Here is a 23480-nt window from a genome sequence, read left to right as displayed (position 1 = left end):
ACTGTGGACATAGATGCAATAGATTGTTCGAGGAATACAACAGTAACCAAGGACCTTGCAGCTCCTTCTGTTCCAACCTGGAGCCTGTTCTCCCTTGCAGGCCAGGGCGTGGTGCTGGAGCGCTCTCCCTACAGCGACTTCGTGTTCCTGGAGGCCATGCTGAAGCAGGGATACGTGCACAAGAGATGTGAGTTCCTGCCAGCACAGGGAAGCTGCTTGGCCATAATCTCTCAGAAGTCTGGCAGTTAACTTTGCTTTAAAAAAGAAACAAAACATTCCTGCTTGGAAGGAGGGATTTCTTGAAGTGTTCAGTGTTTGAATGTTGCTGGGTTGAGCTGGTGTGGTTTTGGTGGCAGTGAGAGGACAGAAGATAAAGGGCATGAATTGAAATTCAAAGGGGAGTCAAACCCTGGAGCAAATCACCTGGGATCTCCCCCTTGGAGATACTTAGAGTGCTGTGGGTGGAGTTCTCAGCAGATTGGTTGAACTGGGTGATCTGGGGATGTTCCTCCCAACCTGAGTGATTTGGTTTGGGGTTATGGGCACTGAGCTCCTGCCTGTTCTTAGTAAATCTGTTCTTTTGGCTGCTCATGAGGTGGATGTCACTTTTCTGTACTGTACTGTACTGTTTTTGCTGTTGGATTTAAGAGGTGTGTATTTGTTTTTTGCCACCTGCTCTAAGTTACTGGGTGACTTTGGGAGCTGATTATAATGACCTGTGTCTGCATTGCTGAGACAGCAAAGCCCAGCAACCCACAATTTAATACAAAATCCCAGTTTGGATTGTACTGGAATCCTTAGGGAACAAACATCTTGATTAGAGCTACTGCTGCTTATTGTCTCTAAATGGTGGAGGAGAAGCTGAGATTCCTGTAAACCTGAGCCAGGAATAAAGTCCCTCTTTGATACAACTGGGTTGAGATTCTTAGATCTCAGTGCATGAAACTTCTCTGGAGATTAGTTTTTCTGTAAACTTCCTAAATTCTGTTTGAGGAAGAGCATTAAGCGCGACCTTAACTTCCTCTGTGAGCCCAGAGGAAGAGCCTGCAGATACAAACGTGGGGAATGTGATTTATTTGTTTTACACAGGCCTTGATCACTACAAAGAGGTCAAGGAGATCAGCATTTCTGAGTTCCTGCCACCTCACTTGGTCATTTATGTGGATGTGCCTGTCCCAGACGTGCAGAAGAGAATTCAAGAGAAGGGCAAGGTAATTTGATTATTGCCTAATTATCTCTTTATTGTTCCTTGTCTCTCACAATTGCTGCCTGCTAATGTCTGTGAGATCTGGGTGGTGGTGGTGACTCTGTGGGTATTCTCTTATGCTTGCATAAAAAAAAAAAGGCAAAAAAAGAACTTTTTTGTGTGACTGCATCAATATGTTGTCATTTGTGGAATGAGAAATTGTTTTAAGAGCAGGTGAATTTTTATACCTGCCTGTGTAGCTGCCACTTGAAGAGCTGTGGGCAGGTGATGTGCTGCTTGCAATGCACTTTGAGGTGATTTATTTCTCATTCCTGAGTGCCAGGAGCCCAGCTGGGCTCCCTGGCTCCTGCTTCCCAGTTGACTGCTTCCTCACACCTCTGCTGGGGTTCATGTGTGAGTCACCTGGGATCAGCAGGTTCACTTATCTCCCTGACATCCAGCAAATCACTGCTGGGTGACTGCCTTATTGAGCTGGTCTTGGCCCTGGAGAGCTGCAGGGTGCTTTTGGGGAATGACTAATCTAAGTAAGGCTTGTAATTTGGGTTTTTTTTACCCTCTTTCTTTGATACTTAGGTGCGTGCTTGTGTTTGCAGATGTGTTGTGAGGATTCAAATATAACACAATTTGTTCTTGCCTTGTTGAAAGGCTATGGGAAATGCAGTTTAACTCTGGAAAACCTGGTAGATTAAAAGATAGCTTTGATTTATTAGAAAGAAGTTCTCAGTTAAGAAGCTCTTCATGTATTGGAAGAGCCTGTGAGTTCTTAGCCCTTCTGAGCATGAAAATCAGTGGCATTTTTGAAACCTGTGGACAGAAATTGCTGATGTAACTTGTACGTTTTTGGGTCAGTGGCAGTGCGGAGCTCTGTAGGAGTTGTTTGGGGAACACAGGGTAGATCAGAGAAATTCCTGGTGTTTTGCAAATGTGGCATTGCAAGTACACTGTGTGGAAGGCAAGCTGGTTAACAGCAGGGATGATCTCCATGGAATTTCCCAGGAGTTTGGAGTGGCTGTTTGCCCATGCACTTGTCTGAAGCTGTGGAGATAGAGAGGTGCAATTTTGGCCTCTTTGTGGAAAAGGTGGACTCAGACAATCTTCTCCTGTTTTCTGGGTGGCTATTACAGCTCCCTGGAATGTGGAGTTAGCAGGGATGAATCAGTCCTTGGATAGCTGGGGGCTGCTCTAGGTATTTCATGGCATGTAAGGAATTCCAAACACTCCAGATCACACTCTCAATTCTTTGAAACTTTCACTGATGTACACGTGGTTCACTTGGATGTTTGGCTGCTTATCCCAGAGTGAGCCCTTTGGCAGGTGGTGGAGCAGACCTTGGGGTCTGTGCTGGTGGGAAAAGATAGAAATATAATTCCACAGCTTTTTCTGTTTGTTTCTTTGTAGCCATATGAGAAGAAGGTGTCTCCTTCCTATCTCCAGAGCATTGAGGATGCTTACAAGAAGACCTTCCTACCAGCAATGAGGTTAGCAAAGAAAAATGCTTTGCCTCTTAGGTCTTTGAGCAAAAATGGGTGCAAACCTTAAAATCTGTGCCAATATCAACAAATCATGTGAAAAAGCCCTTGTTGTGCTGCAGGGTACAGTACTGTGCCCCAGTGAGGGGGTGCTGCAGTCACAGCATGAGAACTGAGTGGAGTTAACTTCTGCCAGCCCAGGAGCCTGATGCCAGTGCTGGAAGATGAAAATGGGTTCAGGAGTGGTGTGCACAATGCCACAGCTATGGCTCTGTGTGTCTGCACAGCCTGAGGAGAGAGTGAGGCAATTCAAGCTTTTCTCAGGCCTTTTTGGAAGGCTTTAGGGCTTTTCTCCTCAGAAAGTCCTTTCGGTTGTCACAGAATCCCGGAATGGTTTGGGTTGGAGGGACCTTAAAGCTCATCCAGTGCCACCCCTGCCATGGGCAGGGACACCTTCCACTGTCTCAGGTTGCTCCAAGCCCTCTTGGGCACTGCCAGGGATCCAGGGGCAGCCACAGCTGCTCTGGGCACCCTGTGCCAGGGCCTCAATGCCCTCCCAGGGAACAATTCCTTCCCAATATCCCCTCTAACCCTGCCCTGTGCCCGTGGGCAGCCATTCCCTGTGTCCTCTCTCTCACTGGGTTCCCCTGGCTTCCTCTAGCTGGGAAGAAAAACCATATGCCCTGTAAAGCTGGGATGAAACAGAGCCTCCCAGCTCTCCCAGTTCTTACAAAAGAGCTCTAGGAAAATTAAAACTGGTCCAAAAATCTAAAAGCAGAATTGTGGTCCCTCATAATTCTGGGAGGGAAGCTCTCAACGGGTATCAGATGAATTAACTGTGAAATTGATTGTGAATGAGTTAACTGTGAAGCTGTGTTGTGGTGTGTGCAGAAGGCTGATATAAATCAGAGTGGATTCCCAGGTGCTTTGTAGCCTGCCAGTGTCCCCCTGTGCTTGCTCCATCTCCACAGGTGGGTCAGTGGGTGGCTCTGCCAGCTACTGAAGTGAGTAACTCGATGTTGAGCTTGTCACTCATGCAGGCAGGGCTTGGTGCTGTCACAGATGGTCAGTGGCCTCTCTGTGTGTCCCCACAGCCAGCACATGGCTCTTGGAAGGGAAGGGGAAGCCTTGGGAATGTCATCCCCTGAGGGCAAAGTGCTGCAGTCACTGGTGGGAGCCAGCTGCTGCTGTTCTCTGGAGCACAGCCAGCCCTGTGTGCATCTCATGGTGCTCAGCCAGGCTGAACCTGCTGTGATTTCACCTCCTTGCCCTCTGTGTGGGCATGGGCAGTGCCCCTGGCAGGCAAACCTCAGCATCCTGGCAGGGTTTGGGCTCCCAGCAGCCTGGCACACTGTGTGGGCTGTGTGGTGTTTTCTGAGACCCCCGTGGAAGGAGGGAATGATGAATCTGACTCCATGTTCTTAGAAGGCTAATTCATTATTTATGATCTATGTTATATTAAAGAATGCCATACTAAAACTATATAAAGAAAAGAAAAAGGATACAGGCAGAGGGCTACAAGATACTACTGAAAACTCATGACTCCTCAGAGTCCAACACAGCGTGGCTATTGTTGGCAAATAAGTAAAAACAATTCACATGCTGGATAAACAATCTCCAACCACATTCCAAAGCAGCAAAACACAGGAGAAGCAAATGAGATAATATTCTTTTCCTTTTTCTCTTAGGCTTCTCAGCTTCCCAGGAGAGAAATCCTGGGCAGAGAGATTTTTCAGGAAATATGACTGTGACAGATCTGTGTCTGTGCCCTGGCTGTGGGGAGCTGGAAGTGTGTGAATCCAGCTCTGTGCACCTCAGGGTGGCTCTGTCTGGGGTAAATGCTGAGGACACAGCTGCCTTAACTGTTTGTGTGCTGGCAGGGCTGCAGGGCTGTGTTCATGCCTAGCTGTTACCTCTTACCCTGCCTAGTTTGATTCCCTGACTCCTGGTGCTGCCCAAAGTCTGGTCCAAACAGGCTAGAAAGAGTTGTTATAGACTGCTGAGCAAACTCCTGCATGCTTTCCTTGTTGAAGTTTGTTTGCTTGCTCCTTGAAAAGCAGTTTGTTACTGGGCAAAACTCCTGTTATCTTGTGCTGTTCAACTGGAGCAGCCTGGTGCTGCCTAAAGTGGTTTATAGTGGGTTTTTGCTTTAAAATTGCTGCTTTCTTTCCAGTTGACTTGTTATGAATGTCTTTGTTTTTATATTGGTGGTGAGATTTGTGAGCTGGTTGCTGTGGCAGGTTCTGCCTGGTGATTTGGAGCAGTGTTTGGGTTCTGTTTGCTTTTTCTCTTTTCCTGGAGCAGAGCCTTGAGTTTGGTAATGTTCTCTTTCATATCCAGCACTGCTTCCACTGAGCAGCTGTTTTCTCTTAGGGAAAGCTCTGATAATCTGCAGAGTCACTGAGCAGCTGTTTTCTCTTAATGAAGCCCTGATAATCTGCAGAGTCAAATCAAGAGATGGGATGAAGTGATTTGATGAGCATCCTTGAGGCAATTGCTGGTGAAGGTTGACCTCTCCCTTGGGCTGATATTGAGGAGAATCTCTTATTCCAGGTGCCTGCCCCATCCCTGGAAGTGTCCAAGGCCAGGTCCTGCAGGACCTGGGGCAACCTGGTGTGGTGGAAGGTGTCCTGGAACAGGATGAGCTTTAAGGTCCTGTCCCACCCAAACCATCCTGGGATTCTCTGAGTTTCTCTCCATGCTCCTAAACTTTGCTGTGTGATGTTTGATTTCATGTCCACATTGGGCAGCTATTCCAGGGCCTTCCAGGTTTTCCAGCTGGAAACAGCTCTTGCTGAACATGTGAGGTGTGAAAGGTTCATGTAGGAGCTCCTGTTGTGGTTCTGCTCTGCAAGTGCCTTTTCTCTGAAGGCAGCTGGCTGATTAAAAAAAAAACCATCTTCTAACCAGGAAACATTGCCTTTTAAAAATTATTTTTACACTTACAGGCCATGCTGCCTGCATTTGTATTCATTCAGCTAGCTCAACCTGAGTAAATAGTGATAAATGAATGCGTTCTTCTCTTGAGGTGAATCACAGGTAGTCATGCACTTGGAAAAAAGAAAATCTACCACAGTTTTGGGTTACACTGAAAATTTCACTTATTTTCAGGTAGATTGGGGCAGTTGTAATAGGGGCAAGTATCCACATTAATTAAATGAAAACAAATTCACATGTGTAGTTTTTGAGGTTTTTTTTCATCTGAAGTTATGTTGATATCCAGACCATTTGCCCTTTAAAAGCAACTCTCCAGCAGCAAAGAAGCAGCTCATAGGTGCAACAGGAATTCTGTTGCAATAGCTAGGAGCCATCTAAAAAATTGCAATCATTCTGGTTCAGTGTTTATGCCTTTTAACTTCATTTCTGTTCCTTTTGGAGCTGGGGGGGAGGATGGGTAGAGCAGTTTTATCAGGGGAATTAAATTTCTGTGTTCTTTGCAGTGAGAGCTGTGAAGTTCTGCAGTACACAGCAAGTGCAGCTGAGGATGTGGAGAAGGTGAGTTTTGCTTTTCTGGGAGTAAGTTTAAAATATTTCCCTTAGTTCGGTGAACTTTTTCCCTCATGGAGATTACTGGCAGGCTAACAGAAGCCTTTTGTTTGATCATTATTAACTTTCCTCTCTGTTGTTCCTAAGGGAAAGAGCACCAAAGTTTTTGAGACTCTGGGCAGGTTTTGGGCCCATTTCAGTTCTAGGGATAGATGTCTTTTAAGAGCAGTAATGTGATGTTGACTGGATAATAACAATCCTCCATGGAAGCTTGCCAAGGAATCATCCCCACTTGGGAGGAGGGAGAGCAGACTTGCACATGGGCTGTCTCCAAGGGCTTTTTGGGACTTCATCCTAGTGAGGTGGCATTTTTACCCTTCTTGTACACAGTCCAAACTCCCTCTCCTATGTTATGTGCAGTGTGATCTTGGCAGTGTTGAGTAATATATACATGTGTGGTAGCCTGTACCTCATTAAGCTTATTAGCCTATTCAGAGCATGCATTTTAATATTTAACTGCCCCTTAACAGACTAAAACTACATTTTTGCCTGAAGTGTCCTTCAACATTCTGGTTATGACTGTGTGAAGCAGAAAATATTGATGAGGACTCCCCTGGTCCTAAAATTAACACTCCATTTTCCCCCATAGGTGCACTGCTGCTTGTCTCTAGGCCTTTTGTTCCCTTAATAAGAACAGGGTTGTGTGCCACATTCTGGGTCCTCTCCTGTTGTGGATGGATTTTTTTTTTATTGTTATCATTAATCATTATTATTGTTATCATTAGTAACATTTATTGTCAAGTGCAGGTTATCTTCAATAACCTTTAATAAACCACACTGGGACAGTGTGGGTTTATACCCCTAAAAAAGGGCTGGTGGCTTCAGTGTGACAGCAGATAATAAATAGAAAAAATACACAAAAAATCAGGCTGATATGAACAAAAAAGCTGAGGTTGTGATGTGAATATAGAGAATATAGAGCAATTAATTTGCTTTTTCTGGGTAACAACATAGAAGCAAGGATAGGAGTTGAGGGCTGTGGTGTTTCAAGATGGGTACTTGGTGAATGAAAGGAAAGTTGGGATGGGGGTTAAATGCCTGTTTTTTCCCTGTCCTTCTCTCTGGACACATCTCCAAGTGATCAGAATAAAGCTGGTTGTTTCCTCCTCAGATTGTTTTTGTAGTAAACCCCATTGCTAAAGATTTGATTTAATCCTTTCAATCAGGGTTTAAAGTCAGTTAAAGCTCTTATTGTTCAAGCAGTGACTCTCCTGAGCTCAGCAATCTTGCCATTGCTCTAAATAGGCTCATCAGATGCACTAGTGGATCCTTAATTTGCTTGGACAAATCTGGACTTGGGGAAGGATTATTATTTGGAAGTTAAAGTATAATGCCACAGAATGATTAAGGTTGGAAAAGACCCTGTAAGATTATCCAGCCCATGATGTCATTGTTGGGTGTTGGTGGTAGATACTGATACTTGGAAGAATTCAGTTGTTTTTTCCCCTTTTTCTGTTCAGATTGTTTCCCTTTGGGATGGCACAGAAGAAATTTGGAAATAAGGGCTTTGGCTTGTAAGGTGTGTGTTCACACAGGTTGAGAGCAGTGTTCATTAGCCCACTCCAGTCTGTTTGCTTAGGGATTTGGGAGCTGAATTTTTTTATGGCCTTATAGTTTAATAACTTTTGGTTTGCTCAGAGCACACATACACAGCTTGGAAACGACTTTTTAAGTGTCCTAAAAAGGTCAGTTGGGGTTTCCTGTTGTAATTAACTTTGGTTGTGGTGGCTGAAGGGGTAATGAGTGCTGAAATGAGCTTCATTAGGATGTTTCACACTTGTTTAGCTTGAGGGTAAAACTGGGAATACAAAGTTAGCTGTATGTTTAATTTCTTTTAAAGCCTTGGATATTTCTTGATAATTCCTGGGGATTGGCAGGGCATTCCTTATAAATTAAGAATTTGTTCTTTTGTCCTGTTTGGGAAACTAATGCCATTGTTAAGGAGCTGCTGGGAGAGAGATCTTCTGATGTTGTGTTAACAGTGAGCAAAACTAATTTGAATACAGATTCCTTTCCCCCTGTAGCATATTGTGAACCCATTGTAGCAACTCTGATTAGTGCTGTGACCAGGTTCAGAGTTTCCAAAGCTTTGCTGTGGAGTGGAGAAGGAATTGCTTTTGTTCAGCTTGTCAATTAAATAATTCAAAGAAATATTGGCTGTTTGAACAAACTTAACTTACACCTCTTGTCCTCTTATCTTGGAGTTATGTTGCAGCAGTTTGTGCCTCAGAAGTGTTTATTCACTCATGTCCAAATAATTATTTCTTACCATGAAAATTCTGCTAAGATCTTTATAGTCAAAGCTACTTTGTCATAGCACTTGGTTATCATTTTTGAAGTGGTAATAGCTGGGATTTAGTGTTTGCAGGGAATAATTGCCTTGCATTTAATGTAAAGAACTCAAGGATTTTTTTGTTGATCATTCTGTCACTTCATTGTGACATGTGCTCACCTGTCAATGGGTTGACAATGTGCCATGAGGAATTTGGTCATGACCTCGGCTTTATCCTTTCCCCATGGAAAAGGTCTCTGTCAAGGGATGTTTGGAGCTGTAACAATCCACTCCTTCCCAGGTTGCTCCAAGGTGCCATCTCCACCTCATCAGGCACCTGAAGTGCATCTTCCTGACACTGGGGCTGAGCTTTCCCCTCAGCTCCAGGCAGCCAGGTGTGATAAGCAATTACCTCCTGGAGCAGCAAAGAGCTGTTGCCAAGTGGAGCCAGGCTGCAAGTGAAGCTCAAACCAGGGATTGATAAGTTTGGGGATGCTGAAGGAATGATTTGCTGAGCTGGCATTGTTTATTTGAAAGGTTCTGAGCTGTGAGTGTTACCTTTCCTTTCATGCATGGCTGGGTCCTGGTGGCTGGTGAAATCCTGAGCCCTTGGACTCCTCTCTGCAGCTCCTGAGTTTCCCAGCCTGAAATGTGCCTTTGTTTCTGTGCTGTGACCCACACAGCACTGAGGCAGATGCCACACCTGCTCCCCTGCCTCAGGGAATGTGTTACTGGGAATAAAACTGACCAAACTTTATTTTTGTAACAAAAAGGAGTTAAATTGAGACTTAGCTCCATTTCCTCCTCATTCTCCCTCAGGGGTGAGCTTGTACCTTCTTGGCTTTTCAGCCCCAGTGGCAGGTTAAGGAAGAATGGCTTGGATCTGGTAAGAATTTGGCAGCAAGGCACCTCTCTGCCAGTTGATTCCCTGCCATCCAGAGCTGAAAACAGCACAGGATGTCAGGAGATGCCCACGTGTGTGCCCAGTGCTCCTGGCAGGGCTGCAGCCTCCAGGAGTAGAACTGGGAGATGATCATGTTGTCTCTAGACATTGGCCTTGTTACCGCAGCTTTACCAGTGAAGCCTTCTTCATTTCTTTAATAACCTGTTCTGATTATTTCATTGATTTTTTTCACCCCTTAGGGAGCTTTCTTTTCTGATTCCAGGTCATTGAAGACATTGAGTACCTGAAGTTTGACAAGGGGCCATGGGAGGAGCAAGATGATGTTTCTTTCCATCACTTGAGACTTTTGTAAGTGTAACTTGTGTAAGATGTCATCTATCCACTGAGCAATCAGATCCCAGGGAAAATGGTCAAAACCATGAGTTTTTAAAAGTGGGATTACATTTTGTCATATTGGTGCTTCCACTGGATCGTGGTGTAGCATTTTTGCTGTTGATTGTTGAGACAAGAAGCTCCAGACAAGTTTAGGAGTGGTTTTTGTCAAAGATTCTTCTGTGCCCAGTTGGAAGAGATCAGACTCAGACACTGGAAAATAACTTGTTGGAATAGAATTTAATTTGATTTTAATAATTCTTTGCAAATGCATCATGTTGATTTTTTTCTATATAAAATACAAAGATGTATATAAACAATATAGCTGCACTTTTAAGGCTGTTAATGCCAGAAGTGAGACAGGCTCCCCATTTTGCTGCAACTTCATCTCCATATTGAATGTGCAGGGGGAAATTTCTGTATAGTTATATTTTTAAAACAAAATGTGAGAGTTATATTATTTTCATTATTTCCTGGTCATCTCGCAGGTTAATAGAAACACAGATTTTTAAATTGAATATGTGCCCTTAAGTTTGTGTCTTTGTGACAGGCATCAGAGAAGCAAGTTAAACTTTTTTTTTGCAGAATTGTGATATTTCTTGCATTTTACTTTTCTGTGCTATTACTTTAAATAACTCCTAAAAATAGAGATAATGCTCCTATTGTATGGTTTTTCTATCAAAGAATGAAGCTGGATTGCAGAATCGCAGTGCTGGGTGGTGTCTGAGAGGAACAAGTCATGATTTGGGTGCATTTTATGGGTCAAAGATGAGGTTTTTCTGTAGTAGGATGACATCTGATGAATTAGGCCCTAAAAAATGATCACAATCAGACTTCCTTTGAAAGAAGAAATAAGTTGCTTGTTTTCCTGTAGCTCCACACTACTACTGCAGGTATTAGGAAAGAATTATTAATTGTGATGAGTAGGAGGGAGTTGAAGGAAGCCTTACAATTAGAGCAGTGTGTTAAGATACTGTATGAAAATTCTATTTCACAGTTTTAGAAGGGAATAAATTGCTTTAAGGACTCAATTTTTCATTAAACCTTGGAGGAGGGTGAGTCTCCTGCACAAGGCTCTTGTCACTGAAGGTAATAAGAAATTATTTATTCCTTTGGCAAAAACATGGCTGTCGCAGACATCTTTTATGAAAAATCCTTTCCTTAGGATTTTTCCTCCTGAGAAGCTGAGAAGCCTCAGGAACAGAATGTAACCAATGGTTATCTGCTGCTGTGGAATGCAACAGGTGCATCTTTGATTGGCTCATGTTGGTTGTTTCTAATTAATGGCCAATCACAGTCCACTGGCTCGGACTCTGTCTGAGACACAAACCTTTGTTATAATTCTTTACTATTCTATTCTTAGCTAGCCTTCTGATAAAGTCCTTTCTTCTATTCTTTTAGTATCGTTTTAATGTAATATATATCATAAAATAATAAATTAGCCTTCTGAACATGGAGTCAGATCCTCATCTCTTCCCTCATCCAAGAACCCCTGTGAACACAGTCACACATGGGGTTGTTTCAAGATCCCACAGTGCAATAAACTGGTTATTTAAACCACAGACTCATAAAATATCCTGTGTGGAAGGGACCTACACTGAGCATTGATCCCAGCTCCTGCAGTTTGCTTTTGAATCTTTTTTGTGCTGGGCTGCCAGAGCATGAGTAAAGGGGTGACAGCATATCCTGTGCCAATCTTGAGCTCATGCTTTGCTCAGCAGAGTGAGGGGATCCTGGACAGTGTCTTGGGCAGCCTGGGAAGAGCCTCTTAGTACAGGTGTGTGTTTGTACCTGCTCTTTTCCATGGTAACCCCAGAGGGGCAGGGAGCCTGCTGCAGGCCAGCTGTACTGGATTCAATGCCCAGCCCAGGTGTGAGTCCATGAGCCCTAAAGGTGATGCCTTTTCTCCCTTTTTCCAATGCCCAGGGAGCCTGTGATCCCCTCAGATGGGCAGATAACCCGAGCCCATGTGCATTGTTCCTTTGGAAAGGGCTTTTCCTGCAGGCTCCTGGTGTGGTCCCTGCAGATGGGCAGGTGTCCTGAGCCCACGTGCATTGTTCCTTTGGAAAGGGATTTTCCTGCAGGCTCCCGGTGTGCAGGCACATGCTGCCCTCTCCTGGGTGTTCCTGGCCGGCTCCAGCAGCCACTTAGGATCGTTTAGGTTGGAAAAGCCCTCTGAGATCATGGAGTTCACCATTCTCCCAGCACTGCTGAGCCCATGTCCTCAAGTGCCACACCCACACGGCTCTGGAGCACTTCCAAGGACAGTGATTCCACCACTGCCTGTTCCAATGCCTGACCACTCTTCCAGTGAGGAAATTTCCCCTGTAACAGTGTTCACAGGGGTCTCAGGATGAGGGGAGAGATGAGAATGTTGACTCCATGTTTCAGAAGGCTTGATTTATTATTTTATGATATATATTACATTAAAGCTATACTAAAAGAATAGAAGAAAAAGTTTTCATCAGAAGGCTGGCTAAGAATAGGAAAAGAGAGAATAACAAAGGCTTGTGTCTTGGACAGAGAGTCTGAGCCAGCTGACTGTGATTGGCCATTAATTAGAAACAACAGCATGAGACCTGTCACAGATCCACCTGTTGCATTCCACAGCAGCAGATAATCGACGTTTACATTTTGTTCCTGAGGCCTCTCATCTTGTCAGGAGGAAAAAATCCTAAGGAAAGGATTTGCCATAAAATGTGACATTCCCCTAATACCTAATCCAAGTTCTGCCCTGCTTGGTTTGCCATCTGCAGTTGCTTCCTTTGCTGACCTGTCAGCCCTGCTGGTCTCTTCCAGCCTCAGCTTGTACCAGTGTGTCTGGGGGACAGGGCTGGGTGAGCAGGGCTGAAGAGAACTTTTAATTGCACATGTATAGGGTGTAATGCATGGAAACCCCAGCAGGGCCTCTGAGTGATTAATGCAGCTAATCAAACTGGTGAGCCCAGCCCATGGGCAATCAGTGGCAAAATGATCTCTTTTCTCTCCCTGCTTGCCCTTACTGCTCTCCCTTGCCCTGACAGCGTGGCTGTGGGATCTTGGGAAAAGGTTAAATAGGGCTGCATTTGTGGCTTTGGAGCTGGAGGTGTGTTCCAGAGGATGTTCTTCACATCTTCCCTTCCTCTCCAGCTGCCTAGTCCAACAGAAACCATTCTGGCTTTTTAAATGTCTCAGGGAGCTCCTCTGCTGCCACTGCGCTGTCTCAGGCATGTTTTTTATTTGGGCCCTTCCCAGTGACATTTGTCTGTCTGCACATATGGCAGAATAAATGCATTTGGGAGGAGGAGCTGCAGGCTGGGTGGCCTTGCCTGTGTTTCTGATCAGCTCCTGGGGGAGAACTTGCTGTGCTTGTTGCCTCAGACAACTAAAGCTGATCTGTCCCTGCAGCTCCTTCAGAACCTGGCAGCTCTGCTCCCCAGTGTGCCTGTGCCTGGCAAAGGGAAGAAGTGTCCCTGTTTAAATGGCTGATTGCCAACAGCAGGACTAGAGAGGCTGCCAAGAGATGTGTTGGACCTGGCTTGGAAACTTCTGTCGTGGAGATTCCAAAAGTCTCATGAACTGTTAATTGTGACGGTGTTCACAGGGGTCTTAGGATGAGGGAAGAGATGAGGATCTGACTCCATGTTTCAGAAGGCTTGATTTATTATTTTATGATATATATTATATTAAAACTGTACTAAAAGAATAGAAGAAAGGGTTTCATCAGAAGGCCAGCTAAGAATAGAAAAAGAAAGATAACAAAGGTTTGTGGCTTGGACTCTCTGTCTGAGCTAGCTGACTGTGATTAGCCATTAATTAGAAACAACCAACATGGGCCAATCACAGATGCACCTGTTTCATTCCACAGCAGCAGATAACCATTGTTTACATTTTGTTCCTGAGGCCTCTCAGGAGGAAAAATCCTAAGGAAAGGATTTTTCATAAAAGATGTCTGTGACAATGAATTGTGGAACTTCTGGTGCTAGAAGCTGTTTTCTTTAGCACCCTGGTTCTCTCTTTACCATAAAGGGGTTTGGGTTGAAAGGGGACCTTAAAGCCCATCTCAGCCATCCCCCTGCCATGGGCAGGGACACCTTCCACTATCCCAGCTGCTCCAAGCCCTGTCCACCCCATCTTTTTGCTGCAGTTAAAACACTTATTTTGTGATTTCTGCTTTGCAGTGGCTTTTCTAGGTCTGAAGAGCTGTTGTTGCACCTTCTCCCCTGTTCTTGCAGACCTGCTTTTTTTTGGAAGTACTTTTTTTATTGTTGATGTTGAGTGTTTGCTCACCAGGGGAGTGGCTGTGCCTCACCTTGGCCGTGCCATATCTGTTCTGCCTGGCTAAATGAGGGAATTGGAGTCCCTTTGGCAGAAGGAGGAATGTTAATTTCCTCTATCAACACAGAACTTATCTGGAATGGTTTTGTGATGTTGGCTTTTAGGCCAGTGAATGCTTTTAGGTCTCTCTTGTCACTTGAGTTTTTGTGACTATGCCAACATCAGGCGTTGAGAAATCACAGCCCAGGCTATGCAAACTCAGGTGGATTTTTTGGGTTGCCTGGCTTATTAATTTTTTTCTAACCAGTTTCCTTCCCTTACCCCACCTTGCACTTTTGGCAAGGTGCTGCATGCTGAGAGCTCCTTCAGGAAAGTCTGGTAAAGGGTCAGAAAAGAACAAATAGTGATAATTTTCTGCTGAGGGACAGAAAAAAAAGAAAGAAACATAAAAACTGTCTGTAAGTGCTTCCTGCTGAGCAGGGAATTAGTCCTGGCAAGCGGCTGTGGTTTTGTGGTTAGACATTGTTGTGGCAGGTGTCTTTGGGTGTGCTTTTGCTTAGTATTCCAAATTATTTCTGAAGGTGCAGAGAACACAGAGAAGCCATCAGTAGCTTTCATTATTTTCTTGTGCAAAGAAATTTTGGGAGCAGCAAGTTTGTCATTTGGCCCTTAACTAAATTAATTGTACCTGGGAATTGTCCTTTCTAAGTGGCCACTTGGCTGAGATGTGGGAAGGAGTGGATTCAGTGCAGAGTGGATGACCACCAAACCTTATTTCTTTTGTGCCTCTCAGCATGTGAAATACACATTTAATGTTGTAGAAGTTAAATATTGTTGTAGTTAATAGGAAGCATCTTTGGTGTTGATCCTGATCTTGGGAGAGGGCATTAATCCTCACCTTCTCCCATCTGAACTTCCACTGGGTTATTTTATTTCCTTACAAGTCTATCTGTACTGGGATAGTTTGCAGAGGGAATATCATGGTATGTTAGCAAACCAATTCACTTGCTGGAACTCTTCACTGCTGGGAGGAAAGGTCCCAAAATTTATGATTTGGGGGGTAAGAATAATTGCTCAAAGATGATGAACTTTGCTTTGCTCAGGGAATGTGCTTGATGTACATGTCAGCATTTGCTGAGCAATGTAATTCAGTGAAAGCAACCCAATTTGCAGGGTTTCTGGTGTTGGATGTAGGGTTTGGCCAGTGCTGACTGGATTGGGATGTGTTTTTGCCAGCCACGTGCAGGTGGCACTGTCGGCCTGTGGATAACCACAGGCAGCAGGAGGCTTTCTAGCAGTTTCTCAGGCATTTTAAATTTGGGATATCTGAAGTGCTGGTGCTGTGCAAAGTGGTGGGTTCTGAGATCCATCACTGGAGCTGCTGCGGCTTCCTCCAGGTGTTCCAAGGCAGGATGCTGCCTCCTTCCAGACCCTCTCACTGTCTCAGTGCTGCTCCATTTAGGATGGGAATTTAGCAGGGTAGTGTGTGGCATTCAGTAAAACCACTGGTTTTTACAGTGCTTTCATAGAAAGAAAAAAAAGCCAGAGGGGATTCATGGAGAACGGTCCCAGGAATGATGGAGCATCTCCAAGGAGGGGAAATGGAGAAGCAGGAAGTTGGAGCAGGAGCAAACTGGAGGCAAGGATGAGGGGCAGTACATGTTTGGAAAACAGCCCAAATCTTTGGAAGCTGTATTTAACACAAAAGTAGCTCTTTAGTCATAGATGATGATAATGAATCCTAGAATTGTTTGGGTTGCCAGGGTCCTTAAAGCCCTGCCCGTCCACCCCTTGCCGTGGGCAGGGACACCTTCCACTGGACCAGGTTGCTCCATATAGCTTGGCCTGGAATATTTCCAGTGATGGGGTGGGTGCAGCACTTGGCTGTTGGTGGGGCAGGGTGTGACCTGAGTGCTCCTGTTGCCCTCAGCGTGCAGGACAAGGCTGCAGTGATGGATGCCGTGTCCATCCCGCGCTTCATCCCCGAGATCACCATCGGCGGCACCGAGTTCGACAGGATCTACTACGAGTACCGGGCGGTGAGTGCTGCTGGGGACACCTGGGGACAGCTGGGGACACTGCTGGGGGCTCCTCACTGCTGGGGACGTGGCCGGGGGGCTCCTCATTGCAGGGGACATGGCCCAGGGGTCCTCGCTGCTGGGGACAGCAGTGTCATGCTTTTTATAAGCTACATGCACACAAAATTTGGTGGATGATTGATTGATGATTTATGATCATGGTTTGTGTTTTTGTTTGGTTTTTTTTGGGGGGGGATCAGTTCTGGGGTTAATTCTCTGTTTGTTTAGGGGTGGTTATGGAGTGATGATGGCGGTTGGTTATTGGTTTTGACACTAGGAAATATAGAGGGAGGTTAATTGGAAGTGTATTGATGATAAATGGTTTGGATAATGTGGGGATGTATGGTTTAATTATTTAATAAAAAAATAAAAATGTCAAGATAAAAAAAAATGAATGCGTTAAATGGGATTTAAATATTAGTTCCTAATAAATGATAAAATAATTATGTCCAGCAACCATTGCATTATCTGTTGTCTAGAGGTTGGTAGCAGCCAGGGGGCTCCTCACTGCTAGGGACACCCTGCCTGCCACCTTCCTGCCCACTGCTCCTGGGAACTTGTGCATTTTGCCCAAATCCCCTCCTTTTTTGAAGTCTGGCTTCCCCCCGCCAGGGGAATAATGAAGCAAATGGTTTGTTTCACCAAGCTGATTTTTTTGGTTTTTGGGTTTTTTCATCTTTAGATGTGGACTAAAGGATAAATGGTTTTCATTTGTTTCTGTTTCTTGTGCCCTGATAAGTCTGTGACCTCTGAAATCTGAAAGAGTCCCTTAAGTCAAACAAGAAAATTGGGAACCCATGGCGAGTCCTTATCGAATGCTGAGGGAGGGGGTGTTTTTTCAGAGGAGGAATGAATGCTGCCTCGCTTCCCCAAAGTGCTGTTGCTTTAAATAGAGTGTTTCTGCACGTGGGCACACATCCAAAGCCTGTTGTGCCCAGTGCTCTCATACACCTCATGCAGGCTCCCACACAGGGTTTTAATTAGCTCCTGCCTTGCTGCTTCTGGAGACAGCGGCTTCCAATCCCCCTGGAGCTCTGCCCTCGTGCTGCTCAGTGCTCCCCTGCCATGGGGTCCTGTCCCTTGCCTAAGGCCCAGGTATTGGAGAAGCTCCTTGGAGAAGTTGTGGAGCTGATGGTAATTAATGCTGAGTGGCCAGAGTTACAGGTGAGCCTCTGTTCTTATTATTTTCCAAGCAGTCCTGAAGACAAAGGGAGGAGTATACAATATAAATTGTTAGAAGCCATGGTTTGCATCATCCAAACCCTATCATTTTTCTTTTCCTGGTAGCATACAGTCTCTTACTGAGATGAAAATGTAAGCTACAGATTTATGGACTTGTTTGGAAACTGATGCACCAATGTTTTCTTCTGGAATGGACAGAATATTCCAGTAATTTGTTTCTCCTTGGCTGGCTGTGTAGTGGATCCTGGGCTCACACTGTTCTGCCTCATTTGAGATGTGACCTTTCCAGCTTGTAAAAGGGGCTAAAGCTAAAGGTTAAAGTAGCAGAAAACATCTGAGGTTATCTAATGGATTTGAAAACTCCCTGGTCCAGCTGAGAAATTGCTCTCAGAATTTCCTCCTCCTTGCTGTCACATTCTTAAATCCAAAACTTCAAGCTCAGGATTGTTGGAGCCCTGCCCTCCAGGAGCTGCCTGTGCTGTGCACACAGATTTGAGCAGGATCTGCTGCATGACTCGTCTCTAGCTCACAGCATCCATCTGCACTGCCTGTGCCTTTCTTCCCTGAGATGAGAGGGCTTTTTTGGGGCTGACATGTCCCTTTGCAGTGGAGCTGGGAATTACTGAGGCTGCCTGACACACAGCTAGATGTGACCTCGGTGCTGTGTGCTGAGAGCCTGGGGTGAGACTTCTGAGAGGCTTTTTTCCTCTGCCTCTACAGCAGCACATGCTCTTTGTGCTGGCAGGAAACTGAGAATGTCCTGGCTCATCCACTAGCTGGCTGCCAGGAGAAATTTTTTTGACTTGCCTTGCAGATGTAGCAAAGGGATGCTTGGGAGTTGGGAATCTGGGTACCTGGGAAGGAAAGCTGTGCTCTTGGATGGCTCTGCTCCATGCCAGTTAGTTGACAGCTGAAGCTGAGCAAAAAAACCACCATTTCCAAAATATAATCTCCCTTCTGCAGCCTTGTTTGTAGGCCCTGATTCAGGAAAGTGCTGTGGAAAGTGATAATGTCCTTTGGAATCAGGAGGAGTTGCTTGTTTCAGGAAGTATTCTGTTAAATTTAGACTACTTTAATACTCATTTTCTCTCTCCTAAATGCTTGAATACTCCTTCAGTGCTGTGGGGGGTATACAGGGATGGTGCACAATGCAAAAGATGCTGAGTTTTCCTGTTTTCCATCAGCTACTGGAATGGGAAGCACAAAGCCAGCCCCACCTGCTGTTTTATGTTCTGAGGATTGCATTCTTTGTGCTGAAACTTTGAAGATCTGGGGTTTTTTTTTGTTTTTTTTTTTTTTTTCTTTTTACCTTCCAACTTTGTTTAGCAAATGAAGGCCTGAATTTTTTTTCTCAGGCAGAGGTGATGGAGCAAGAGGCCAAGCAGCACAGGCACAGAGAGCAGATGAGCTTCCAGACTCACAGATTTCGGCTGGGAGATTGTTTGGTCTGTAAAGAGGGAATCACTGGCCCCTGCCTTGCCCATGGCTGTGCAGGAATGGTTCCCAGCTGTGCTGCTTTAGAACTTGAAAATAAAGGGTTTAGGCTCACTTGTAAGTAAAAGTTTAGGCTGACTTGTAAGCAAAGGCTTAATTATGGGATAATTACAGAAGTTTAACTTTTCCTTGTGGGAAATGCCTGCTTTTAAAGTTGGTGTAATGATGTTTACCACATAAATACAATGATTTGCATAGGGAATTTTCCCCCCTGTAACTACTCCTAAATCCTTGATCTCTCCAATAGGCAGCAAACTGCTGTGCTTTTCAGAGCTCCATGCACACAATTCATGCTGCCTAATAATGGTGGTTTTCAGGGAGTTACAAATTCCAGGTAGAAGCTGGGTTTTGTTCAAAATATTCATTAGAAGCAACGAGGAAGGAGGAGGACGAAGGAACACTCTTCAGAGTTCAAGATTTTAGTATGTGTGCTTTTCCACAGAATAATGAGATGGCCACATACAGCTCCAAATACTCAAAACTCACTTTTTGTTTTTAATGTATATCCTCTAAATTTCTTCTGTAAGGGCTCTTTTCATGTGTGAGAAGGTGGCTTTCTGCAGCCTTCTTATACCATGAAGTCCTCAGGCAGGGTCCAGCAGCTCTGCTCAGGCATTCAGAAACTTCTAAGGATGCTCTTCTGGCAAGGGAAAAGCAACCTATCAGTGAGGTTCTGTAGATCAGAGATAAGCACGTTCATTCTTCAGGGAAGCAGCATTATTTTAGGAACTGTCAGACTAGTAAAGGCTTGACTACCCTTTTTTTTTTTTTTTCCCTTTAACAACTGCTGTATCTCTGTGCCTTTCTTCCAAGTGCACACACTCCCCAGGGATAATGCTCCAAGCTCCGTGTGTGCGCCCTGTGGAGCTGGAGAGCTGGAGCACTTAGGCAGATGTGTTTGCAGTGGAGATGAAAACAAATGGCTCTGTTTAATGGAATCAGTGTACTTAAATAATGTGCTGATGTACTTCACACTCCTGCTGCATCTCCTGGAGTGGGGAGAACGGCGGCTCTGACGTGCGTGTGCTTTTCTGTGTACATAAAAGTGCAGCTGTTTGCTGGAATTTGCAGAATCAAAGAATCACAGAATGCTTTGGAGTTGAAAGGGACCTTAAAACTCATCTCATTCCCACCCCCTGCCATGGGCAGGGACACCTTCCACTATCCCAGGCTGCTCCTGCTTCCACTATCCCAAGCCCAGTGTCCAGCCTGGCCTTGGACAGGGATCCAGGGGTGTCGCAGACATCTTTTCATGAAAATCCTTTCCTTAGGATTTTTCCTCCTGAGAAGCTGAGAGGCTCAGGAACAAAATGTAAACAATGGTTATCTGCTGCTGTGGAATGCAACAGGTGCATCTGTGATTGGCCCATGTTGGATGTTTGTAATTAATGGCCAATCACAGTGAGCTGGCTGGGACAGAGAGCTGGGACAGCTGCCTTTGTTATCATTCTTTCCGATTCTGTTCTTAGCTTAGCTGGCCTTCTGAGATGAAACCTTTTCTTCTATTCTTTTAGTATAGTTTTAATGTAATATATATCATAAAATAATAAATCAGCCTTCTGAAACATGGAGTCAGATCTACATCTCTTCCCTCAACATAAGACCCCTGTGAACACCGTCACACAGGGGCAGCCACAGCTGCTCTGGGCACCCTGTGCCAGAGCCTGCCCACCCTCACAGGGGAGGATTTCTTCCCAATATCCCATCCATCCCTGCCCTCTGGCAGTGTGAGGTGGTTCCTCCTTGTGCTGTGCCATGGAAAGGTAAGACAAGGCTCTCATTTTAATTCCCTCCCTGTTTTCCTTGGTGGAAGGCTGCTTTTGGGATATAGGGATGCTGAGCATGAGGCAAGGAGAACTCAAGCAGATATCAAAGTCCTGGCTGCTGCTGGGAGGTGCAGTCCAGCTCCTTCCACAGCAGCTGCACAGCTCAGCTGCCTTGCCTTGCTTCCTCTTTGTGTCCTGCTCCTCATCCTCCTCCCTCCTGCGTGTGTGGCTGGCAGGGCCCTGCAGTCCTGGGTAGCAGCAAGCAGGAGAGAGGGGAATCCCACACTCTTTTCACCAGGCTTTTCATCGTTCCTTTCCATAAGGCTGCAGCCTTAGGGGGCAAAATCCTCCCATGTCTGCCATGCCTGCAGGCTGGAGGGGCTGCAGGGCAGTAGCTTTGAGTGGTGGAAGGTGAGGCTGCAGCATGAGTCAGCTCTGTGCCACAAGCCAGCACTGGGAATGCTGGAAGAGCTTGTGTTTGCAGTGGAAATCCCAGCCAGCCCCACAGGGAGGGTGTTGAGGGAAGGCTCTCCAGGCTTGAGGGGCCCCAGAGCTGCTCTGGCCCTTCCTGGCAGCTGTGGGGCTGAGAGTGGCCCCTGGCAAGCACAGGGCCCTTGGCTCCCCATCTCTGCTGAGGGACCTCTGCACATAAAAATCTCCTGAAGCAGCTACAAAAGGAATGCTTGAGCTTTCAGAAAGCCAGAGTCTGGATCAGCAACAGGATCAACTCCGGCCTTTGCAGGAGCAGGGAGCTTAGGATATCTCTCATTCTCCATGTTTGCCATTGTTGCCATAGCTGCTGCCTTTGATAGAACCTTCTGTTTTCTCTCTCCTGCCATTTTTTTCTTGGCTTGATGAAGCTTTCACTCTTTTTAGGACCAAGATCTCCTTTCCTAATTCTGTTTCAAAGGAGGTATTTGGCAGCTGTAATGCCCAGCCCTATCTGCTCTTGAATCCAGGAAGGAATGAAAACAGACACACAATAAATTAGAAGAGGATTCATTTAAGGGTTGTTTTTTTTTCCTGTTTTATCTCTGCAGAAATATTTTTGGCCCTTTCTAAAGTACCAAAATGTTGCCTAGCTAGGTATCACTAAGACCAAAGGAATAACAAAAACCTGGGAATGACAGAGCTGTTGCTCAAGGATACCTGGATCTGCTCCTCTTCCCACCTTCCCACTTGTCCTCTGCTCTCACCAATGCTGTCCGTATGGGGAGAGTGTGAGAGCATCCCCTCTTTAGGAACAGGCAGCTTTTTCTACCCTGCCTGCCCTGAAAAGTATTATGGACAGTTGGCAGGGATATCTATCCCAGAAACAGTAGGGGAGGAGCCTGACAGACCTTGTAACAAATCTTGGGTTTGATGGTTGTGTCTGTTTTATTTTAGGGGTGTCTCTGTGAATCAGAAAGACAGTCAAATCTCACTGGCATTAAAATAATCCATTTTCAACTTGATAGTCTGTCCCTGTGAAAGGAAACGCTTTTTTATGTGGGAGAACATCCCCCTCCCCAAACCCCTCTTAATCCCATACCTGTGGAGGCATGTGATCCCCAGGGCAGATCTCTATTAAATTAAAATTAATTGGAATATAATTTAATAGAGGGGTAGCATCTCCATGGATCTCACACTGTGAAGTAGAGTCAGTTTGAGGTGTTTAACTGTGCTGTGTGGCTTGGATTAGTTCCTTGGCTTTTCCCTGCACTCTCTAGTGGATAACTGATCCTCTTATGGGCACTTCTCTTTCCAAAGGATTTTTATTGTCTGTTTTTTTAGTGAATGAATGAAGGGCAGAACAGAAGTCATTGAACAGTTCCAGCAAACTGAATTGTTTTAGCCTCAATTCAGCAAAACTTTTGGGTGCTCTTGATTTTTGGGGCTGTGGTGGATGTTAACAGCATTGAGGGCTTTATTTGAGTAAGGGATGGCAGGAGTGAGGCTGTAACAAACACCTGAGCCAGGCCTTTGGGAGCCAAGCCATGCACACCTCAGGTGTGTTTTGGAGGGGAAATTGTTCCCTTCCTTGCTTTAACTGCTGCTCTGGAGCACAGGATCAGTGGTGTTGGAGAAGATCATTGAGTCCAACTTAAACCCAGCAGTGCCAATGCCACCAGCAGCCCATGTCCCCAGGTGCCACATCCACATGGCTTTTGAATCCCTCCGGGGATGGGGACTCCTGGGCAGCCTGTGCCAAGGCTCACAGCCCTTTCCACGAAGAATTCTTTCCCTAATACCTGATTTCAATGTCCCCTGATGCATTTTGAGGCTGTTTCCTCTTGTCCCTTGGGAAGAGAGACTTGACCCCCCCTGACTGCAGAGGGGAACCAAAGGAGGAATAATAAGGAGCAGTCGGGAACCAAAACCCTCGCAGAATCCAGCCAATACCTGCATCTCCATGCTCTCAGATTCTCTCAGGTTTTAGCTGTGTGCCCACAGCACTGTCAGCCTTTGGAAGGGAGGATTTCTCCTGTAGGAAGCAGGAATGTGCTCCCAGCAGGGATGGCAGGGGCTGTTGTTGTGGCTGTTCTAAGCAGCCTGGGGATATTGATGAATGAGCCCAGCTCCCAGAGCAATGACTCTGCTTTTAAGAGCTCTTTGATCAGTGCTGCTCCAAGCAGGCTATTTATAGAGCTCCTGGAGCTGTGGAGCCCAGCCACCAGCACAGAGCAGTGCAGGAATAGCAGGCAATAATGGCAATTCTGTTGGTTCCCCAAAGGCTGCGAAACAAGGCAGGCTCCTCCTCAACAGCCTTTCCAGGTGGGTAGAGCCCTCCAGAGCTCTACCTGCACGTGCCTGCTGTGGAATGGTCTGGAGGAAGCAGCTCCAGCTGCTCTTCCCCAGCCTCTGCTGCTTTATAGGGCTTTTCATCATGTTTATGGTTTTGACAGGCACTTCTGTGGCAGGTTCTTAATTTAACTGATGAGAGGGTCTTGTTT

The 23480-nt window shown here is 45.5% G+C and overlaps 1 protein-coding gene across 1 annotated transcript in view; it reads left to right on the top strand.

The window, feature by feature from the left end:
• Nucleotides 1–23480, top strand: part of NDUFA10 (NADH:ubiquinone oxidoreductase subunit A10) — a 29707-nt gene that overhangs the window by 3233 nt on the left and 2994 nt on the right. Inside the window, exons 4-9 of the mRNA XM_058809530.1 lie at nt 101–187; nt 1090–1211; nt 2606–2685; nt 6117–6171; nt 9661–9746; nt 15958–16066. Of these exons, the coding sequence (XP_058665513.1) occupies nt 101–187; nt 1090–1211; nt 2606–2685; nt 6117–6171; nt 9661–9746; nt 15958–16066 (539 nt within the window). The remainder of the gene's footprint in view (nt 1–100; nt 188–1089; nt 1212–2605; nt 2686–6116; nt 6172–9660; nt 9747–15957; nt 16067–23480) is intronic.

Source organism: Ammospiza caudacuta, chromosome 8 (genome assembly GCF_027887145.1).
Source record: "Ammospiza caudacuta isolate bAmmCau1 chromosome 8, bAmmCau1.pri, whole genome shotgun sequence".
Taxonomy (NCBI): Eukaryota; Metazoa; Chordata; class Aves; order Passeriformes; family Passerellidae; genus Ammospiza; species Ammospiza caudacuta.
Note: the sequence above shows the minus strand (reverse complement) of the source record. Positions and strands in the feature narration are given on the sequence as shown.